This window comes from Pecten maximus, chromosome 1 (assembly GCF_902652985.1).
Source record: "Pecten maximus chromosome 1, xPecMax1.1, whole genome shotgun sequence".
NCBI classification, from domain to species: Eukaryota; Metazoa; Mollusca; class Bivalvia; order Pectinida; family Pectinidae; genus Pecten; species Pecten maximus.
Genome location: NC_047015.1, coordinates 21775438 through 21797456, shown reverse-complemented (window position 1 = coordinate 21797456; position 22019 = coordinate 21775438). Strand labels below are relative to the sequence as shown.

The 22019-nt window shown below is 38.1% G+C and overlaps 1 protein-coding gene across 1 annotated transcript in view; it reads right to left on the bottom strand.

The window, feature by feature from the left end:
- Positions 1-22019, bottom strand: part of LOC117327642 — a 136652-nt gene that overhangs the window by 85880 nt on the left and 28753 nt on the right. Inside the window, exons 10-17 of the mRNA XM_033884710.1 lie at positions 19366-19509; positions 17783-17941; positions 12900-13067; positions 12374-12460; positions 9478-9591; positions 3985-4120; positions 3217-3350; positions 989-1213 (exon numbers count right to left, since the gene is read on the bottom strand). Coding sequence (XP_033740601.1) covers positions 989-1213; positions 3217-3350; positions 3985-4120; positions 9478-9591; positions 12374-12460; positions 12900-13067; positions 17783-17941; positions 19366-19509 — 1167 coding nt within the window. The remainder of the gene's footprint in view (positions 1-988; positions 1214-3216; positions 3351-3984; positions 4121-9477; positions 9592-12373; positions 12461-12899; positions 13068-17782; positions 17942-19365; positions 19510-22019) is intronic.

Here is a 22019-nt window from a genome sequence, read left to right as displayed (position 1 = left end):
GTAAAAAAGTTTAGCGACAACTGAAACATGATCATTTTATGAAAATACGTTCATTCCAAACAATGTGTAAATTCAACTCTATTGGGGTGAATAAACAATGTTTCCTGCCCATAAAAGATATTCAGGTATTCTTTTGGTATGTCTACTGTACAGAGTAAAAGAATCTAAAGTGAATTTAAATTGAAATGTGTAATAACAGCCTTGGATTGAAATATAAACAAAATTCTGCATAGCACAGCATAGTAGTACACTGATTTTATTCCAAAAGAATCTCACATCAGTGAAGCATTCAATACAGAGAAAACAGTTAAGTCCATATTATGGAAAAAAATTCAAAAAATGAAAATAATTGTTTCATTTTCAACTGTACAAAAGTTATGCCACACACCCAAAGAACCTCTATGCAAAGAAGCAAAGAATCAGCATCCTAATACCATTATTAAGTGAATGGTGTGCCACTATAAAACTTTAACCAAAACTTTAACCTCAATACAGAGAAAAAAGTTAAGTTCATAATATGGCAAAAATTTCAAAAAATGAAAATAATTTTTTCACTTTTAACCATACAAACCTAATGCCACACACCCAAAGAACCTCGATCTATGCAAAGAATCAGCATCCTAATACCATTATTAAGTGAATGGTGTGCCATTATAAAACTTTAACCAAAACTTTAACTGGACGGACGGACGCAGGCAAAACCTATAGTCCCCCCGGTTTCACCGGTAGGAGACTAATAATGAAATAAAAAAGGTGCAATAAGTCATCTGACATAGAGAAAATGAGATTTCTAAAGCAAAAATTATACCCAATACCAGCTAGCATCCTTTAACAGATGATGGTTACTTTATGATTATGATTTAACACACCAAAATCTTATAAAATGTTAGGAAAGTGATGAAAAGGCATCACAATAATAAACTCTGTGGTCTGAAATTTCTTTTTCCATATCTAGATATCAAAAAATAAATATGGAGGTAAAATATACCTCCTAAATGGTATCCGTCATGACACATGCAAACTGATCTATAGTTGTCATAGTCATTGTAGCATTCTGCATTGGAGCATGGGTCAGTGTCGCAGAAGTTGTTGAGATTATGACAGTTATCGTTGCTATTACTAAAACCAGCTCTACATTGACATCTGTAACCATTGACCTCGTCCACACATGTACCATTGTACATACAGCCCATAGGGTTCTCAGTACACTCATCTGTATAGAAAAAGAGAAGGTCATTAGATAAAGATCACTACATTTCATAAACACTTTAGAAGACACCATATCAGGGACATTATTTATTAAACAATCCTTGCAAATTTTGCTAAAATCTTCCTATCAAATTCATTATTGCATACATCTTTTCACATCTTTCACTCTATATATCTTCATAAATCTCAATGAGATAATATATATGTTGAGTTCAAGACCCCTTTGCCCTAGAAAGAAGGTCAAGGTCATTCATCTGGAAAAAAACCTTCATTGCCCCTTGCCAGAAGGATAATTAAGACATTGCATCATGACATTAGCTCACTTTCCTTTCCTACAGGGAAGCTAATAAGTACAGATAAACTTTATGTGCCAAAACTGATTAACAGTATCAAAACAATTTTATGTAGTGGGAGAGCTGGTATGATATTTCCTTAAGGAAATGTACTATTTATAGACCCATAGTGCCAGATCCACTTACTTCTATCAGTTCCTAAGTCCCCTCTGTGTATATACTGTTAGTGCCAGACTTTACTTATATTGATTCCACAATCCTCCCCTGTGTATCTGGTATGACAGATACACTGTTTATATACTGTTAGTGTCAGACTAGACACACTGTTTATATACTGTTAGTTGCAGACTAGACACACTGTTTATATACTGTTAGTGTCAGACTAGATACACTGTTTATATTGATTCCACAGTCCTCCCCTGTGTATCCGGTATGACAGATAATTCCACAGTCCTCCCCTGTGTATCTGGTATGACAGATACACTGTTTATATACTGTTAGTGTCAGACTAGACACACTGTTTATATACTGTTAGTGTCAGACTAGATACACTGTTTATATACTGTTAGTGTCAGACTTACTTATATTGATTCCACAGTCCTCCCCTGTGTATCTGGTATGACAGATAATTCCACAGTCCCCCCCTGTGTATCTGGTATGACAGATAATTCCACAGTCCCCCCCTGTATATCTGGTATGACAGATAATTCCACAGTCCCCCCCCTGTGTATCTGGTATGACAGATAATTCCACAGTCCCCCCCTGTGTATCTGGTATGACAGATAATTCCACAGTCCCCCCCTGTGTATCTGGTATGACAGATAATTCCACAGTCCCCCCCTGTGTATCTGGTATGACAGATAATTCCACAGTCCCCCCCCTCCCCTGTGTATCTGGTATGACAGATACACTGTTTATATACTGTTAGTGTCAGACTAGATACACTGTTTATATACTGTTAGTGTCAGACTAGATACACTGTTTATATACTGTTAGTGTCAGACTAACTTATATTGATTCCACAGTCCTCCCCTGTGTATCTGGTATGACAGATAATTCCACATTCATCCCCTGTGTATCCGGTATGACAGATACACTTTTTATATACTGTTAGTGTCAGACTAAACACACTGTTTATATACTGTTAGTGTCAGACTAACTTATATTGATTCCACAATCCTCCCCTGTGTATCTGGTATGACAGATAATTCCACAGTCCTCCCCTGTGTATCTGGTATGACAGATAATTCCACAGTCCCCCCCCCTGTGTATCTGGTATGACAGATAATTCCACAGTCCTCCCCTGTGTATCTGGTATGACAGATAATTCCACAGTCCTCCCCTGTGTATCTGGTATGACAGATAATTCCACAGTCCTCCCCTGTGTATCTGGTATGACAGATAATTCCACAGTCCTCCCCCTGTGTATCTGGTATGACAGACACACTGTTTATATACTGTTAGTGTCAGACTTACTTATATTGACTCCACAGTCCTCCCCTGTGTATCCGGTATGACAGATAATTCCACAGTCCTCCCCTGTGTATCTGGTATGACAGATACACTTTTTATATACTGTTAGTGTCAGACTTACTTATATTGATTCCACAGTCCTCCCCTGTGTATCTGGTATGATAGATAATTCCACAGTCCTCCCCTGTGTATCTGGTATGACAGATACACTGTTTATATACTGTTATAGTGTCAGACTTACTTATATTGATTCCACAGTCCTCCCCTGTGTATCCAGGAAGACAAACGCATTGTTTACGAACAGACCCAAAGGCTACACAGCTTGCTCCATTAAGACATGGTGTTCCTGCACACAAGTCATCAACACGTTGGCAGCTGGAAAAAATTATTATTCCAACAGTAAACAGGAAAGTACATGTAATAGTTAACCCCCATAGCAACCCTGAAACCAAATACTAGAGCCCTAGTACATTCATAATGGTGTTTATCGATGCCTTTCAGCACTTGCATCAAAACTTACCATTTGGAAACCAACGTTGACGCTGACATGACAACATAAACTTCCCCTTTCTTTGAGAGGAGGGCTAAAAATTGTACACATAAACTTGTTTTATTTTTGAAGTCGTATGACCTCTAAAATATGGGTCAAGGACATTTTTTTTTCCCTTATCATTATTATTGCTTATGTTTTCCTGATGGACACTCCTATCCCCTTTCCAGGTTATCTAATATATAAATATAAACCACCAGGAGCAGATTACTTAATAGCAATAACTATGTCTTCACAGGAAGCTAATGTGAAGCATTGAAATAGGACCAATTATATTACTAATGTGAAGCATTGAAATAGAACCAATTATATTACTAATGTGAAGCATTGAAATAGGACCAATTATATTACTAATGTGAAGCATTGAAATAGGACCAATTATATTACTAATGTGAAGCATTGATATAGAACCAATTATATTACTAATGTGAAGCATTGAAATAGGACCAATTATATTACCGAGGTTGTGTGTACCCTCCAGTGACAGGACAAAGACATGCATAGCTATTTCTGAGGTTTTTACATGATCCAGCCTGACATTCATGTCCTGAACAACGATTTGTTAAGTCTTCGTCACAGTTGTCTCCCCCATACCCTGTAAGGATAACAAGTTAGAAATGGTGACTCACTTTGTCCACAGAAAATACAAAATTTCTTTTCAATATGAATCAAAAGAAAACATCTAAAGAATCTGTACAAATTGATATGGTTTAAGATAAATGAGAATGAAAATTGATATACATAAAGTATACCTGCACAAAGGATTGTTCTTTAGATAGGAAGACAAAAACAACAAATAGCTGCTAAATAAACGAGACATTTCAGTGTACAATCTCACAACAAAATCTAGTCTTAGTAAGCAATATATCAGACATTAAAAGTGGAACCCATGTAAGATACATCTAACAATTTCCAGTGACAGGAAGAGCAACAGATGAGGCACAAACAACGTCTTTCCTTTGATTTTCAAAAAATAACAAAAGATAACTACAGCATGAACAATATTTGACCGTAATTAACATACCTCAGTAACCTACTTCAGTAACCTACCTCAGTAACCTACTTCAGTAACCTACCTCAGTTACATACTTCAGTAACCTACTTCAGTAACCTACTTCAGTAACCTACCTCAGTAACCTACCTCAGTAACCTACTTCAGTAACCTACCTCAGTAACTTACTTCAGTAACCTACTTCAGTAACCTACCTCAGTAACTTACCTCAGTAACCTACTTCAGTAACCTACTTCAGTAACATACTTCAGTAACATACCTCAGTAACCTACTTCAGTAACCTACCTCAGTTACATACTTCAGTAACCTACCTCAGTAACCTACCTCAGTAACCTACTTCAGTAACCTACCTCAGTAACCTACTTCAGTAACCTACCTCAGTAACCTACCTCAGTAACCTACTTCAGTAACCTACCTCAGTAACCTACTTCAGTAACCTACTTCGGTAACCTACTTTGGTTACTTACCTCAGTAACCTACTTCAGTAACCTACTTCAGTAACCTACCTCAGTAACCTACTTCAGTAACCTACCTCAGTAACCTACCTCAGTAACCTACCTGTTACATACTTCAGTAACCTACCTCAGTAACCTACTTCAGTAACCTACTTCAGTAACCTACTTCAATAACCTACCCCAGTAACCTACCTCAGTAACCTACCTCAGTAACCTACTTCAGTAACCTACCTCAGTAACATACTTCAGTAACCTACCTCAGTAACCTACCTCAGTAACCTACCTCAGTAACTTACTTCAGTAACCTACCTCAGTAACCTACTTCAGTAACCTACCTCAGTAACCTACCTCAGTAACCTACCTCAGTAACCTACTTCAGTAACCTACCTCAGTAACCTACTTCAGTAACCTACTTCAGTAACCTACCTCAGTAACCTACTTCAGTAACCTACCTCAGTAACCTACCTCAGTACCCTACCTCAGTAACATACCTCAGTAACCTACTTCAGTAACCTACTTCAGTAACCTACCTCAGTAACCTACCTCAGTAACCTACCTCAGTTACATACTTCAGTAACCTACCTCAGTAACCTACCTCAGTAACCTACTTCAGTAACCTACTTCAGTAACATACCTCAGTTACCTACTTCAATAACCTACCCCAGTAACCTACTTCAGTAACCTACTTCAGTAACCTACCTCAGTAACCTACCTCAGTAACCTACTTCAGTAACATACTTCAGTAACATACCTCAGTAACCTACTTCAGTAACATACTTCAGTAACCTACCTCAGTAACCTACTTCAGTAACCTACCTCAGTAACCTACCTCAGTAACATACTTCAGTAACCTACCTCAGTAACCTACTTCAGTAACCTACTTCAGTAACCTACTTCAGTAACCTACCTCAGTAACCTACCTCAGTAACCTACTTCAGTAACCTACCTCAGTAACCTACCTCAGTAACCTACCTCAGTTACATACTTCAGTAACCTACCTCAGTAACCTACCTCAGTAACCTACTTTACCTCAGTAACCTACTTCAGTAACCTACCTCAGTAACCTACCTCAGTAACATACTTCAGTTACATACTTCAGTAACCAACCTCAGTAACCTACCTCAGTAACCTACTTCAGTAACCTACCTCAGTAACTTACCTCAGTAACCTACCTCAGTAACCTACCTCAGTAACCTACCTCAGTAACCTACCTCAGTAACCTACTTCAGTAACATACTTCAGTAACCTACCTCAGTAACCTACCTCAGTAACCTACCTCAGTTACATACTTCAGTAACCTACCTCAGTAACCTACCTCAGTAACCTACTTCAGTAACCTACTTCAGTAACCTACCTCAGTTACCTACTTCAATAACCTACCCCAGTAACCTACCTCAGTAACCTACTTCAGTAACCTACCTCAGTAACCTACTTCAGTAACATACTTCAGTAACATACCTCAGTAACCTACTTCAGTAACATACTTCAGTAACCTACCTCAGTAACCTACCTCAGTAACATACTTCAGTAACCTACCTCAGTAACCGACTTCAGTAACCTACTTCAGTAACCTACCTCAGTAACCTACCTCAGTAACCTACTTCAGTAACCTACCTCAGTAACCTACCTCAGTAACCTACCTCAGTTACATACTTCAGTAACCTACCTCAGTAACCTACCTCAGTAACCTACTTCAGTAACCTACCTCAGTAGCCTACCTCAGTAACCTACCTCAGTAACATACCTCAGTAACCTACTTCAGTAACCTACTTCAGTAACCTACCTCAGTAACCTACTTCAGTAACCTACATCAGTAACTTTTCAGTAACCTACCTCAGTAACCTACCTCAGTAACCTACCTCAGTAACCTACCTCAGTAACCTACTTCAGTAACATACTTCAGTAACCTACCTCAGTAACCTACTTCAGTAACCTACTTCAGTAACCTACCTCAGTAACCTACTTCAGTAACATACTTCAGTTACATACTTCAGTAACCAACCTCAGTAACCTACCTCAGTAACCTACTTCAGTAACCTACCTCAGTAACTTACCTCAGTAACCTACTTCAGTAACCTACCTCAGTAACCTACCTCAGTAACTTACCTCAGTAACCTACCTCAGTAACCTACCTCAGTAACCTACTTCAGTAACATACTTCAGTAACCTACCTCAGTAACCTACTTCAGTAACCTACTTCAGTAACCTACCTCAGTAACCTACCTCAGTAACATACTTCAGTAACCTACCTCAGTAACCTACCTCAGTAACCTACTTCAGTAACCTACCTCAGTAACCTACCTCAGTAACCTACCTCAGTTACATACTTCAGTAACCTACCTCAGTAACCTACCTCAGTAACCTACTTCAGTAACCTACCTCAGTAGCCTACCTCAGTAACCTACCTCAGTAACCTACTTCAGTAACCTACTTCAGTAACCTACCTCAGTAACCTACTTCAGTAACCTACATCAGTAACTTTTCAGTAACCTACCTCAGTAACCTACCTCAGTAACCTACTTCAGTAACCTACCTCAGTAACCTACCTCAGTAACCTACTTCAGTAACCTACTTCAGTAACCTACCTCAGTAACCTACCTCAGTAACATACTTCAGTAACCTACTTCAGTAACCTACTTCAGTAACCTACCTCAGTAACCTACTTCAGTAACCTACCTCAGTAACCTACCTCAGTTACATACTTCAGTAACCTACCTCAGTAACCTACCTCAGTAACCTACTTCAGTAACCTACCTCAGTAACATACCTCAGTAGCCTACCTCAGTAACCTACCTCAGTAACATACCTCAGTAACCTACCTCAGTAACCTACCTCAGTAACCTACTTCAGTAACCTACTTCAGTAACCTACCTCAGTAACCTACTTCAGTAACCTACTTCAGTAACCTACCTCAGTAACCTACCTCAGTAACATACTTAAGTTACATACTTCAGTAACCAACCTCAGTAACCTACCTCAGTAACCTACTTCAGTAACCTACCTCAGTAACTTACCTCAGTAACCTACTTCAGTAACCTACCTCAGTAACCTACCTCAGTAACTTACCTCAGTAACCTACCTCAGTAACCTACCTCAGTAACCTACCTCAGTAACCTACTTCAGTAACATACTTCAGTAACCTACCTCAGTAACCTACCTCAGTAACCTACCTCAGTTACATACTTCAGTAACCTACCTCAGTAACCTACCTCAGTAACCTACTTCAGTAACCTACTTCAGTAACCTACCTCAGTTACCTACTTCAATAACCTACCCCAGTAACCTACCCCAGTAACCTACCCCAGTAACCTACCTCAGTAACCTACTTCAGTAACCTACCTCAGTAACCTACCTCAGTAACCTACTTCAGTAACATACTTCAGTAACATACCTCAGTAACCTACTTCAGTAACATACTTCAGTAACCTACCTCAGTAACCTACCTCAGTAACATACTTCAGTAACCTACCTCAGTAACCTACTTCAGTAACCTACTTCAGTAACCTACCTCAGTAACCTACTTCAGTAACCTACCTCAGTAACCTACCTCAGTAACCTACCTCAGTTACATACTTCAGTAACCTACCTCAGTAACCTACTTCAGTAACCTACCTCAGTAGCCTACCTCAGTAACCTACCTCAGTAACATACCTCAGTAACCTACTTCAGTAACCTACTTCAGTAACCTACCTCAGTAACCTACTTCAGTAACCTACATCAGTAACTTTTCAGTAACCTACCTCAGTAACCTACCTCAGTAACCTACTTCAGTAACCTACCTCAGTAACCTACCTCAGTAACCTACCTCAGTAACCTACTTCAGTAACCTACTTCAGTAACCTACCTCAGTAACCTACTTCAGTAACCTACTTCAGTAACCTACCTCAGTAACCTACCTCAGTAACATACTTCAGTTACATACTTCAGTAACCAACCTCAGTAACCTACCTCAGTAACCTACTTCAGTAACCTACCTCAGTAACTTACCTCAGTAACTTACTTCAGTAACCTACCTCAGTAACCTACCTCAGTAACTTACCTCAGTAACCTACCTCAGTAACCTACCTCAGTAACCTACTTCAGTAACATACTTCAGTAACCTACCTCAGTAACCTACTTCAGTAACCTACTTCAGTAACCAACCTCAGTAACCAACCTCAGTAACCTACTTAAGCAACCAGATCTCCTATGACCATGAATGTACCTAACAATAATCATGTTTTTACAATCTTCTTGGACAGCATCGAAGGAACGTATAATGTACTAGTCAAATATAATTGCATTGTTTATCAATATGACCCCATGACCTTGAATATCAATGAGCGAGTATGTGTTAAAATGAGCGAGTGTGCTCATAATTTGTTGCAATCATAACGTTTTGGTTAAAGTGTTTTAGTGTGAACTACATGAGAAGCAAGATAGATGGACAGTTACACCAGCATATACTGTATATCTTATTTCTGACAGGTGAATGATAATATTTACCTGAATTACATGTGCAACTGTAGGTAATGCCCTGGAGATTGTTACAAGATCCTTGGAGACAAGGTATAGCTGAACAGTAATTGTTCATATTCTCACAGCTATCACCATAATATCCTGTGAAAAGACAGCACCACAAAGTAAGGTACAGTAAGACATGGATAAGTCAATGTGACCAAGTCAAATATTTGACTTACCTGGAAGTTCGGCTTAACCAGGTTTTTATTTATATAAATATGCAATAAATGAATGCAAACATTAATATTTTATACCTTAATTAACAATGAATTTTAATGAAATAAAAATTATAAATCTACATGCACAGGATACAGAGGAATACTGTAAACAATCAGACACACACACTTAAAGTTATACATAAAATAATGAATATGTAGATCCTGTTTTTGTGAGATGAAAAAATAATACAGACATTCTACTCACAGTCATATCTCAAGGATTAAAAGTTTTCTATATGGTATAATCTAGAAGGGACGGACAACAAAATTTATTCATCACAACTGCAGTATTCAATTGTTTAAAACATCTGTGTTTAATTCTGACTCATTTGATGTACAGTCGAATCTGTATTAAGCGACCACTCAAGGGAAGTTGAAAAACGGTCTTTTAATGGAGTGGTTTCTTGATAGAGATGGTATCTTAGATATAATAAATGTTCATAAGATTTTCTTTCATTTTATAAATTGGCAATAATCATTAATAATATATATGAAAAATAAAAGAACCACTTGAAAAAAAAAGAAAAAAAAAAGAGGTTTTTTGTTATTTTTTGTATTCATTTTTTATTATTATTCTAATTTTTTATCATTATATATATTTTTTGTAATTCTTTTAGCATAGCAAAACACATCGATTTAATATTAGAAATATATCTTATTGGTTAATTTGATTACTTTCCAATGCCTGTTTTTAATTCCTATAATCTTGTTCCAGACATCCGCCCCGATCATTACATTTGTAGTTACGTTACTCCATTTCCTACTTTATAAACAGTGACTTTTTCACTGGCAAATATCTGTTTTAATTTCTCTAAAGGATAACAAATCACGATTTAACAGTAAGTTGAATGTTTATGTATTTCTTAATTGTTATATTTCTCATGGAAATTATGTATTTTCAGAGATTGTTCTGAGGGCTTTACGGGGCCGTTAATGGGCCCATTCCCAATTGGAATTTCATATTTAAGCCAAACTTCCCAAATTATTCCTGAAAAAATCTTTTCCAATTCAACAATTTTCTTCCCAAATTTAGACAAAAATGCCCAATCCCAAACCACTGAGAAAAAGCCTCGATTTCATGAGTCAAAATGTCTGAAAATCATCAGAATTCTAGACAGCCTCTTTGCCTCTTCTTGGGTGTTATCAAGGCGAAAATGGTAATGGAAGGCATTTTGGAGACTTCAGGTCGCTGATTAGAGAGTTATTGTTATCATGGGAATAAAAAATTAAGAATGCTGGTCATGTAAACAGAGGGTCGCTTAATAGAGTTAAAATATTTAGCGAAAACGCTTGGGGAGTTGAAATTGTCGCTTAGTACAAAGAGTCGCTTAATAGAGACGGTTGTTTGGACAGATTCAACTGTATTTGATTCAAGCATGTTTGATACAAGTAAGTTTTACTGTACAAACAAATCTTAATTACTCATAACTTCAAATTTGTTTTCTTCTTTACTATAGTAAATACACCTGTTGTACTGTATACAAACATGATCTCCTAGCTGGTTGAGAAGGAACCACAAACAAGAGTTCCATGAGGCGGAGCATTATATTCCTGTCGACAGAACAACACATGACCATCCAATACCATGCACTTGTTATATTAGATATGGTCCAACTTTCCTCAATTCTCGTTGGCTAAAACACGGTCACATGGCACCCTTTTGCAAACAAGTTTCATATCTTATACTGGAATTCCAAAGAAATTGATGTGTCGTCTTATCATTAAGGTAATTCATTAGAACAAACTTGGTTGGCCTTAAAATTCACCCCAGCATACTACAGTCTTATTATCAGGTCTCTGGACTTATCGGTTATTGAGAAGTTGTTAAAAGGGAAATTTCAAATTTGCTGTGTTGAGCATATAATTCCGATCTCCTCTATAAGTAGATCAATTAATACGGATCTAATAACAATGCCAGAGAATCCACTGGCTCCTTATCTTGAGTCATTGACCTTGTGGGTCCTGTGTTTCCCCTTGATGTAAAAATATGTCGTAGCCTTTTCTCAAAATAATCAAAGCCGTAGACATTTTCAGATTTTGACAGCACGCATAATAACTACATGACAACAAAGATCGCTACTTTCTTGGTTAATACAATAACTTGATATGTAACGAGAATGTAAAAAATTATATAAATTACAAGTTCAAAATCATTTTTAAAAATCATGCAATTAAACCAAATCGCAAATATGTATCAATCGACGTTACTCACATGTGTGTTTATGAGTCATCTTGGATAAGATATGGTCATGTGATCATGATCTGGGTTACTAAAATTAGAATACTCGGTCGTCTGTATGTGTTAAAAATCTGAATTATTACCTTGTTTTTCCGATAAAGTATCAACAGAAATACAATGAAACATGCATATAAAACCACACAAGTAGTTTTGGAACCATGTTTTTGATAGATGGTGGAGATTTGATAATAAAAGCTAGTGAGTTGGCAGACACTGCTGCGCCGCTGACGTGATGCACCATTGGTTCATTCAATTAATCAAACGTATCATTGTTTCTGTGTTTGTAATTCACGAATATGTTAACCATTTGTACAAAAAGTCAATATAAATACATATTGCAAACTGTCTTGAACAATCCCAGCATTATTAAAGGGTTAAACAATACATTGTGTATTTAATGTTTCAGCAGACTAGCTTTACTTACCTGGGTTACATGTACAAAACGCTTTATGGTTCTTCACACTACACACACCATTTCCACCACACGTTGTATTTGTACACAAGGTAGCAACTGTAGAATAAGGAGAAATAAGTGTTAGAAACATGTAGATTGAAAAAAAAGGAATTTTTTTACCATTCCAGTAGATGAGAACAGGAAGTTTCACTGTTGTTACTGTATACCTTGAAACCTGAAGAAGTTCACAAACAATGTGTTAACACAGTTGTTACTGCAAGTCCTTACCTATCTCACAAACAATGGCTTATCTGTGTTAACACACAGGGTTGTTAAGTGTGAATGATTAACTATCTCATGAACAATGGCTTATCTGCTTTAACACACAGAATTGTCACAGAGTACTTAGCTATCTCACAAACAATGGCTTACCTGTGTTAACACACAGGGTTGTCAAGTGCAAATGATTAACTATCTCATGAACAATGGCTCACCTGTGTTAACACACAGGGTTGTCAAGTGCAAATGATTAACTATCTCATGAACAATGGCTTACCTGCGTTAACACACAGAGCGGAGCTGTTGCTGCCTTGACTGGCTGTCGTAGCACTTGTATCGCATTTCATGCATTCTTTTTGAGCTGTGCCCGCCTGATAGAAGTTGCTTGGGCATTGCATGCATGGTTCATATCCCGTGGCAGAAAACCAGCCAGGTTGACATTCAGCTAAAAGTGAAATGAATGCGTGCTGTATGAGAGACAATAAACATTGTACCCAGTGTATATAAAAAATCAATGATGTAACAAGTACTGTACATGCATATTATTGAATACAGATATGTAAACTACACAATTGTAATGAAATTGTACGATGATGAGCGAGTCTACATAATTAAGCATCATATCCAAAAAGCTGGGACAACACAACAACATCCCTTTGTTACAAAGCTTTGTTTACAAAAACAAAGAGACCCAGAGGGCCTGTATTGCACACCTGGTTGATTTGACCAAGCATCAAAATGATGTTCACATTCAATTTGTTAATAGCCTTACTTGCTGATGTACAATAAAATTAATGTATATTTGGTTTACTAAATATTTGTGTATACACAACATTAAAAACCCTGCTGCAGTCTTTATGTAAATGAACATCTATTTCTAACCTTGTGCCTATTGATCACGGGACGTGGTTGACCAATGAAATTCCGTTATTCTCTCCTATTGTTTTATTATTCTGCATATTAACTCCAATTGACTAATTGAACTTGTGAGTGTTTTGCTTGGAAATGTCATCTTCTACAGCAGTGCCATGCCCACTTACATTGGTACATACACATGTGTTGTCTTTGTATAAAAAATTTTATCGATGTGTGTCAAGGACATTTTCCTTTGTTTACTTTCGTCATTGGACTGTGAAACTTCCTACATGGATCCTAACCGATTATCTTTTATGCAACTGCGATGTTTTCTTTTGCTATCGGGTTTTGGTTTGTTTGGTTTGTTTTTGTTTAACGTCCTATTAACAGCCAGGGTCATTTAAGGACGTGCCAGGTTTTGTAGGTGGAGGAAAGCCGGAGTACCCGGAGAAAAACCACCGGCCTACGGTCAGCACCTGACAACTGCCCCACGTAGGTTTCGAACTCGCAACCCAGAGGTGGAGGGCTAATGTTAAAGTGTCGGAACACCTTAACCCCTCTGCCACTGCGGCCCCTTTGCTATCGGGAATTAACTTTTACATCTGTGAACTAACTTTTGTGTGTGACTTATTTGTGTAAGTGGAAATCGGAAAGACATCATTTGTAAACTGTCTCGCCGCAACTAAGTAGTTCAAGAACGCGTCACTACCAGTAGCAAGGTGAGCGATCCCAGGATTCTGTGCAGGATTCACAAGATGACAGCGCCAATGCCATGCTGGACAATATGGCAATATCTGTCTCCCCTGATTACGACATGCAGATTACTCGAAAATTCAACCAACAACGTTACTATAGTCGAAATTTTCATCTCCTGACGTTTACGACATGCAGACTACTCGGAAACTCAACGAACAACATTATTAGTCGAAATTTTCATCTCCTGACATTTATGACATGCAGACTACTCGGAAACTAAACGAACAACATTATTAGTCGAAATTTCCATCTCCCTATGATAGCAACATGCAGACAATGTGGACACTTTTTTATTTTACCGTAGCGCCAGCTAACTATGTTTCCAACTCATGTTAGTATGAACTTTTCAGTGGTGAGACTAGTCCCTCAATCAGTCTTAAGGAAAGCTTTGTCATAGATATATATTAGAGATGAAACGTTTCTTTGCCATGGAAGGTGTTAGTGTGTTCCCACCTGCCATCCCCTTATTTAGTCTATTACTAGATTGTTATTATTATGTACTAGGCTTTAAGCTATCAGTCAAATCAAGCCTCTCTTAATCACAAGTCAAATTTTCTCTTGAGTAATATCACAACTCGGGGTCAAGAGTCTTCTCAGCTGTATATGCAAGTTAAGTCTCTTCTCACGAGTCACTGTGACTCAGAGTCAAGTCTCTTCTCATGAGTCACTGTGACTCAGAGTCAAGGGTCTTCTCATGAGTGACTGTGACTCAAAGTCAAGGGTCTTTTCATGAGTGACTGTGACTCAGAGTCAAGGGTCTTCTCAGCAGTGTATAGGAGTGAAGTTTGTCCTGCCACTAGCCACCATCTCTTCAATGTGTTTGATTTGTTTAGCTTATGTAATCAGGGTTTCTCCAATCATGAGTCAAAACTTTTCTCATGATTAATCACAACTCAGAGTAAAGGGTCTTCTCAGCTGTGTCTGCGACTCAAGTTTCTTCTCATGAGTCACTTTGACTCAGAGTCAAGGGTCTTCTCAGCAGTGCATATACCTTAGTATTTGTGTTATACTGTTAAAGTGCTTATGAGTAAGTAGCCCCTGTACACCTTTTGGTATCCTTATTGTATTCATACTTATGCATCACAATCAATATGTGAGTGTTGGCATGATCATTTTAACTACTTGTTTAGTGTATGTAAGATCCTTATTCATGCCAACCATTTGTAGACTTTCTCGTGGCACTTTCAACCTTTTCCATGTCCATCATTAGATATAGTCGACATACAGAACTTGTTATCCTCTTACATGGGTGGGCTCCCACCACCTAAATCATCATCCTTAACACGTACATTCTCATTGGCACTGTTTCTTTGAATTAGACCTCAGAGTTGCATTACAAGAAGGTAATTATCTTCCATCTGTCTCATCCAGACACAAAATCTTCAACTGCTATCTCATCTTTCAGTATAAGGTATGTTTTCTCTTTCTCTTTTTCAGTCAATATTCCATACATGATATAACCTTCAATCAGTTAATCTCTTGTCATTACTTCATTTAATTAGAAGCTATATATTAGTTACTGTGCCACTGACTACGTTTAAACTTCTGTAGCGGGACTGGACTGGGTCGATCATCGGTGACCAGGTAGCTCAATTGGTAGAGCATCCGGCTAGTGTTCGGAGGTCCCGGGTTCGAACCCCGGTCTGGCCGCTACATTTTCTCCTCTCCTGTTACAAAATTGGCGCCCAACTAAAATACCCACGGTGGTGGTATAAGGGTCTCGTGTGTCTTCGAGGGCCAAGACTTGGAAAAAAGGAGGGAGGTGTGTAGCGGGACTGGACTGGGTCGATCATCGGTGACCAGGTAGCTCAATTGGTAGAGCATCCGGCTAGTGTTCGGAGGTCCCGGGTTCGAACCCCTGTCTGGCCGCTACATTTTCTCCTCTCCTGTTACTCTTCTTAACGTCTTATTTTATAACACAAAATAATATCATAGTTATATGTAATAGGTAGTGCGTTATTTTCTATTTTTGTGCTTAGTTTGAACTGACTACCTAGTTTCGGTTATCGATTCACTATTATGTACACGTTACGGTTATCGATTCACTATTATGTACACTGTCTTTTAATTTCACATTGTCATATCCTTTTCTTTCTTGGGGGCTTTCATTTGGTTCCTTTTTTCATATGTAACCTATTTCGATTTGGACTTGTAATTCAGGGAATTTCTTGCCCCCAAATTCATTATGTTATGTTTTGTGTATTTATTTCTTATGTAGATAAGCTTGGGATCGCCCAAGCTCGGGGGTCGCCCCATCTGAAACAGTCTTAACAGAGCCGCCTGCTATAGCTACCAGCTGCTAACTCTGTGGCTTGAGATGCCTTAAGCTAGAGATCTCTCCTTTCTTTTTTCAGTCATAGCTAGCTAAGCTTGCGGGTTGCATGTCCCACTAGTATCATTAGTATTTTAATTGTTTAGTTGTATCTTTTTTAGTAGTGAGTTAAATTTTATTATGTAATATTGTAAGTTGTGTTGATGTTATTTAGTTATAAGAATGTGCAGCCCCTAAGAATGCCAAAAAAATGAAGTGATTAATATGAGCCTGAACAAGTTATTGATTCCATTCAATAAATTTTTGAACTTTCATACTGTGTTGTGTATAAATGCTATATATATGGTTATGGAGTGGGGGATCTCAACTGCTTCAACAATAAAACCCAGAAACAAAGTCAAGGCTCAACATGAAAAGAAATGAAGTCCCAAGGAATGAGGAACGACCCCAGGGCCCATTTTTTACAATGTAGTATTGTTTATCTCTTGATGCACAACAGTTCTATATATGGAAATTGGGTGGGGATCTCAACAATTTCAAATATATAACCAAGAAACCAGCAGTAAGTCTGTAGGGGTGGGCAGAAACCCCAGGGCCTATTTTCTAGAACATGATTGTGTTTATCTCCTGATGCCCAACAATGCTATATACAGTTATTGGGTGGGGACCTCAATGGTTGAAAAGATAAAACAAAGGAACTAAGTCTTTAAGGGTGGGGGAAGACCCCAGGGCCTATGTTTCCATCATCATTTTGTTTATCTCTTGATGCCCAGCAATGCTATACATGGTTATGGAGTAGGGACCTCAACGGTTTCAAAGTGGGTGTTTTAATTATGCAGCCCAATCATTTGTATAAAATTGGAATCCCAGTCACCTAGACATGTTACCACTGAAATATCAATATCACTCATTGCTTACTTCCAGAGAAGAAGTCGTTATATCATTATATCAATACCTTTTGCCCCCCCCCCCCTTCAGGTAAGGGAGGTAAGCCCCTTCATTTGTATAAATAAATTTGAATCCCAGCAACATAGGGATACTTCCTATGAAATGTGATTGAATTCTGATCAGTGGTTCAGAAGAAGTCAATTGTTCCAGTCGGATGCCAGACAACGGACACCACGGTATGGCATAAACTCACTTTGGTCCTTCGGACCAGGCAAGCTAAATATTGCTTCAGCTCTAGTGCATGTAATGACTGTATGAAAAATTAAACAGTGTACAGTACTCAGCTGTATAATTTGGTACATTAGCATACATTTAAACCATTGATATACCTTTACAATCTGTGTCGTATCCATTGCCATTTCGTTCTACAGTGCTGGTGTTTGGATCACATGGCACACAATGTGTTGAATTACCCCAATAATAATCTTTATCGCAGGGACGACAAGGAAGAAAGCCATCATCTGATATAAAACCTCGAGGACATGTTTCTGAAAACAAAATTAACATAAAGCATGATTAGCAAAGGGTAAAAGATGGCCATGACAAATCATGCTGGGTGGACCAACTTTAATCAAGTAGTTGACTAGTCTCCACACTTAGGCGTGTCATCATCAGAACAAATCTAAAATACAAACATTCAGGTATAAAGTATAAAATGTGGTGCCTTGCCTAGTGACAATAACAACAAGTTATTATGAATGACGTAATGCATAGTACACAATAAAATGACCTCATCAATAACAGTTAAAGCTCAGGTAGCAGGAAAATTATATCAAGATGTTCCTTATGTGTTACATATAGTCTATACTAACTGTACTATGCTATTAAATACAGAAAATATATTTTGATCTCACATGTATGAATACTAATACATAAAACTGTATTGTTTCATAGAATCCATACAATATAATGGCTACCTATAGAATGAAACATCCTATTTATATAAGTAGTTATACGTACAATTCAATGGCCAATTTCAGGTAAGACAGAGACATGATGAGTCACATGATCATGTAGTATCCAAGAAGTAACAGTTAACCTAAATACTAAGTCAAGGGCAATGTCCCCACAAAATTAGAGGGAGAGCTTTTGTTTTCGTATTAATCCAGGTATTATTAATATATGGCTTCCATGTAAATTTGGCTATTATACCTATCATTTTGAAATTTAGAATTGAAAAGCAAGAAGCCGAAAGGAAAATTTAAGTCAAGGGCAGGAACTCTCACAAAATTTATCAGGGTGGCGTAGCTTGGCACAATGTTGCTCTAGATGGTATTGTAATTGTATGACTCCACTGAGATTGGATAGACCTCCAGGAAAACAAGACACAGTTTTAAGTTTATGAGTATTGTTTTTATATACTTATTAGCAAGTATAGTGGTGCTGTTGGCCATGATGGCCATCTTGGATTTGGACCGACCTGAAAAATAATAACACATGTCTAGACGTGTGTCTTTCCTATACATATAGTTATCTAGACATGTGTCTTACCTATACATATAGTTATCTAGACATGTGTCTTACCTATACATGTAGTTATCTAGACATGTGTCTTTCCTATACATATAGTTATCCAGACATGTGTCTTACCTATATATATAGTTATCCAGACATGTGTCTTACCTATATAGTTATATATACATGTGCCTTACCTATACATATAGTTATCTAGACATGTGTCTTTCCTATACATGTAGTTATCTAGACATGTGTCTTTCCTATACATATAGTTATCCAGACATGTGTCTTACCTATACATATAGTTATCCAGACATGTGTCTTACCTATACATATAGTTATCCAGACATGTGTCTTACCTATATAGTTATATATACATGTGCCTTACCTATACATATAGTTATATATACACGTGTCTTACCTATACATATAGTTATGTAGACATGTGTCTTACCTATACATTTTTCCTTTGATGCGTCAGGCACTGTGCCAGAAGCACATTCTTTACAGGATGTCTGACCGGAGAGGTCCTGGTACATACCATCGGGGCAGCTAACAGACACATCACCTGCTTCATATGTCCCAGGAAGTGTTGGTACTACAAAAATTCAAAAAATCACTTCACTAGTAAAGTTAGTTATTTGAAATTAATTGTCTCATTCAAACATCTTTAACTGTTCAAAAGTTATGCCCAAGATGGGATTATATGTATTTTTTCTCAAAATTTAATTGACATTTGACCTTAAGATGAAGGACACAGTGACCTGATGACAGCATATGACATAAACAGTGCATGGTACAGTACATGGCTATATGATGGTTACTATGTCAGTGACAGAGGAAGGAAGGTAGATGGTACAGTACATGGCTATAGGAAGGTAGATGGTACAGTACATGGCTATAGGAAGGTAGATGGTACAGTACATGGCTATAGGAAGGTAGATGGTACAGTACATGGCTATAGGAAGGTAGATGGTACAGTACATGGCTATAGGAAGGTAGATGGTACAGTACATGGCTATAGGAAGGTAGATGGTACAGTACATGGCTATAGGAAGGTAGATGGTGTAGTACATGGCTATATGATGGTTATTATGTCAGTGACCGAGGAAGGAAGATGGTACAGTACATGGCTATAGGAAGGAAGATGGTACAGTACATGGCTATAGGAAGGTAGATGGTACAGTACATGGCTATAGAAAGGTAGATTGTACAGTACATGGCTATAGGAAGGTAGATGGTACAGCACATGGCTATATGATGGTTATTATGTCAGTGACCAAGGAAGGTAGATGGTACAGTACATGGCTATAGGAAGGTAGATGGTACAGCACATGGCTATAGAAAGGTAGATGGTACAGTACATGGCTATAGGAAGGTAGATGGTACAGTACATGGCTATAGGAAGGTAGATGGTACAATACATGGCTATAGAAAGGTAGATGGTACAGTACATGGCTATAGAAAGGTAGATGGTACAGCACATGGCTATATGATGGTTATTATGTCAGTGACCGAGGAAGGAAGATGGTACAGTACATGGCTATAGGAAGGAAGATGGTACAATACATGGCTATAGGAAGGTAGATGGTACAGTACATGGCTATAGGAAGGAAGATGGTACAATACATGGCTATAGGAAGGTAGATGGTACAGTACATGGCTATAGGAAGGTAGATGGTACAGTACATGGCTTTAGGAAGGTAGATGGTACAGTACATGGCTATAGGAAGGTAGATGGTACAGTACATGGCTATAGGAAGGTAGATGGTGTAGTACATGGCTATATGATGGTTATTATGTCAGTGACCGAGGAAGGAAGATGGTACAGTACATGGCTATAGGAAGGTAGATGGTACAATACATGGCTATAGGAAGGTAGATGGTACAGTACATGGCTATAGAAAGGTAGATGGTACAGTACATGGCTATAGGAAGGTAGATGGTACAGTACATGGCTATAGGAAGGTAGATGGTACAGTACATGGCTTTAGAAAGGTAGATGGTACAGTAAATGGCTATAGAAAGGTAGATGGTACAGTACATGGCTATAGGAAGGTAGATGGTACAGTACATTGCTATAGGAAGGAAGATGGTACAGTAAATGGCTATAGGAAGGTAGATGGTACAGTAAATGGCTATAGAAAGGTAGATGGTACAGTACATGGCTATAGGAAGGTAGATGGTACAGTACATGGCTATAGGAAGGTAGATGGTACAGTACATGGCTATAGGAAGGTAGATGGTACAGTACATGGCTATAGAAAGGTAGATGGTACAGTACATGGCTATAGGAAGGTAGATGGTACAGTAAATGGCTATAGGAAGGAAGATGGTACAGTACATGGCTATAGGAAGGTAGATGGTACAGTACATGGCTATAGGAAGGAAGATGGTACAGTACATGGCTATAGGAAGGTAGATGATACAGTACATGGCTATAGGAAGGTAGATGGTACAGTACATGGCTATAGGAAGGTAGATGGTACAGTACATGGCTATAGGAAGGTAGATGGTACAGTACATGGCTATAGGAAGGTAGATGGTACAGTACATGGCTATAGGAAGGTAGATGGTACAGTACATGGCTATAGGAAGGTAGATGGTACAGTACATGGCTATAGGAAGGTAGATGGTACAGTACATGGCTATAGGAAGGTAGATGGTACAGTACATGGCTATAGGAAGGTAGATGGTACAGTACATGGCTATAGAAAGGTAGATGGTGTAGTACATGGCTATATGAAGGTAGATGGTACAGTACATGGCTATAGGAAGGTAGATGGTACAGTACATGGCTATAGGAAGGTAGATGGTACAGTACATGGCTATAGAAAGGTAGATGGTACAGCACATGGCTATATGATAGTTATTATGTCAGTGACCGAGGAAGGAAGATGGTACAGTACATGGCTATAGGAAGGAAGATGGTACAATACATGGCTATAGGAAGGTAGATGGTACAGTACATGGCTATAGGAAGGTAGATGGTACAGTACATGGCTATAGGAAGGTAGATGGTACAGTACATGGCTATAGAAAGGTAGATGTTGCAGCACATGGCTATATGATTGTTATTATGTCAGTGACCGAGGAAGGAAGATGGTA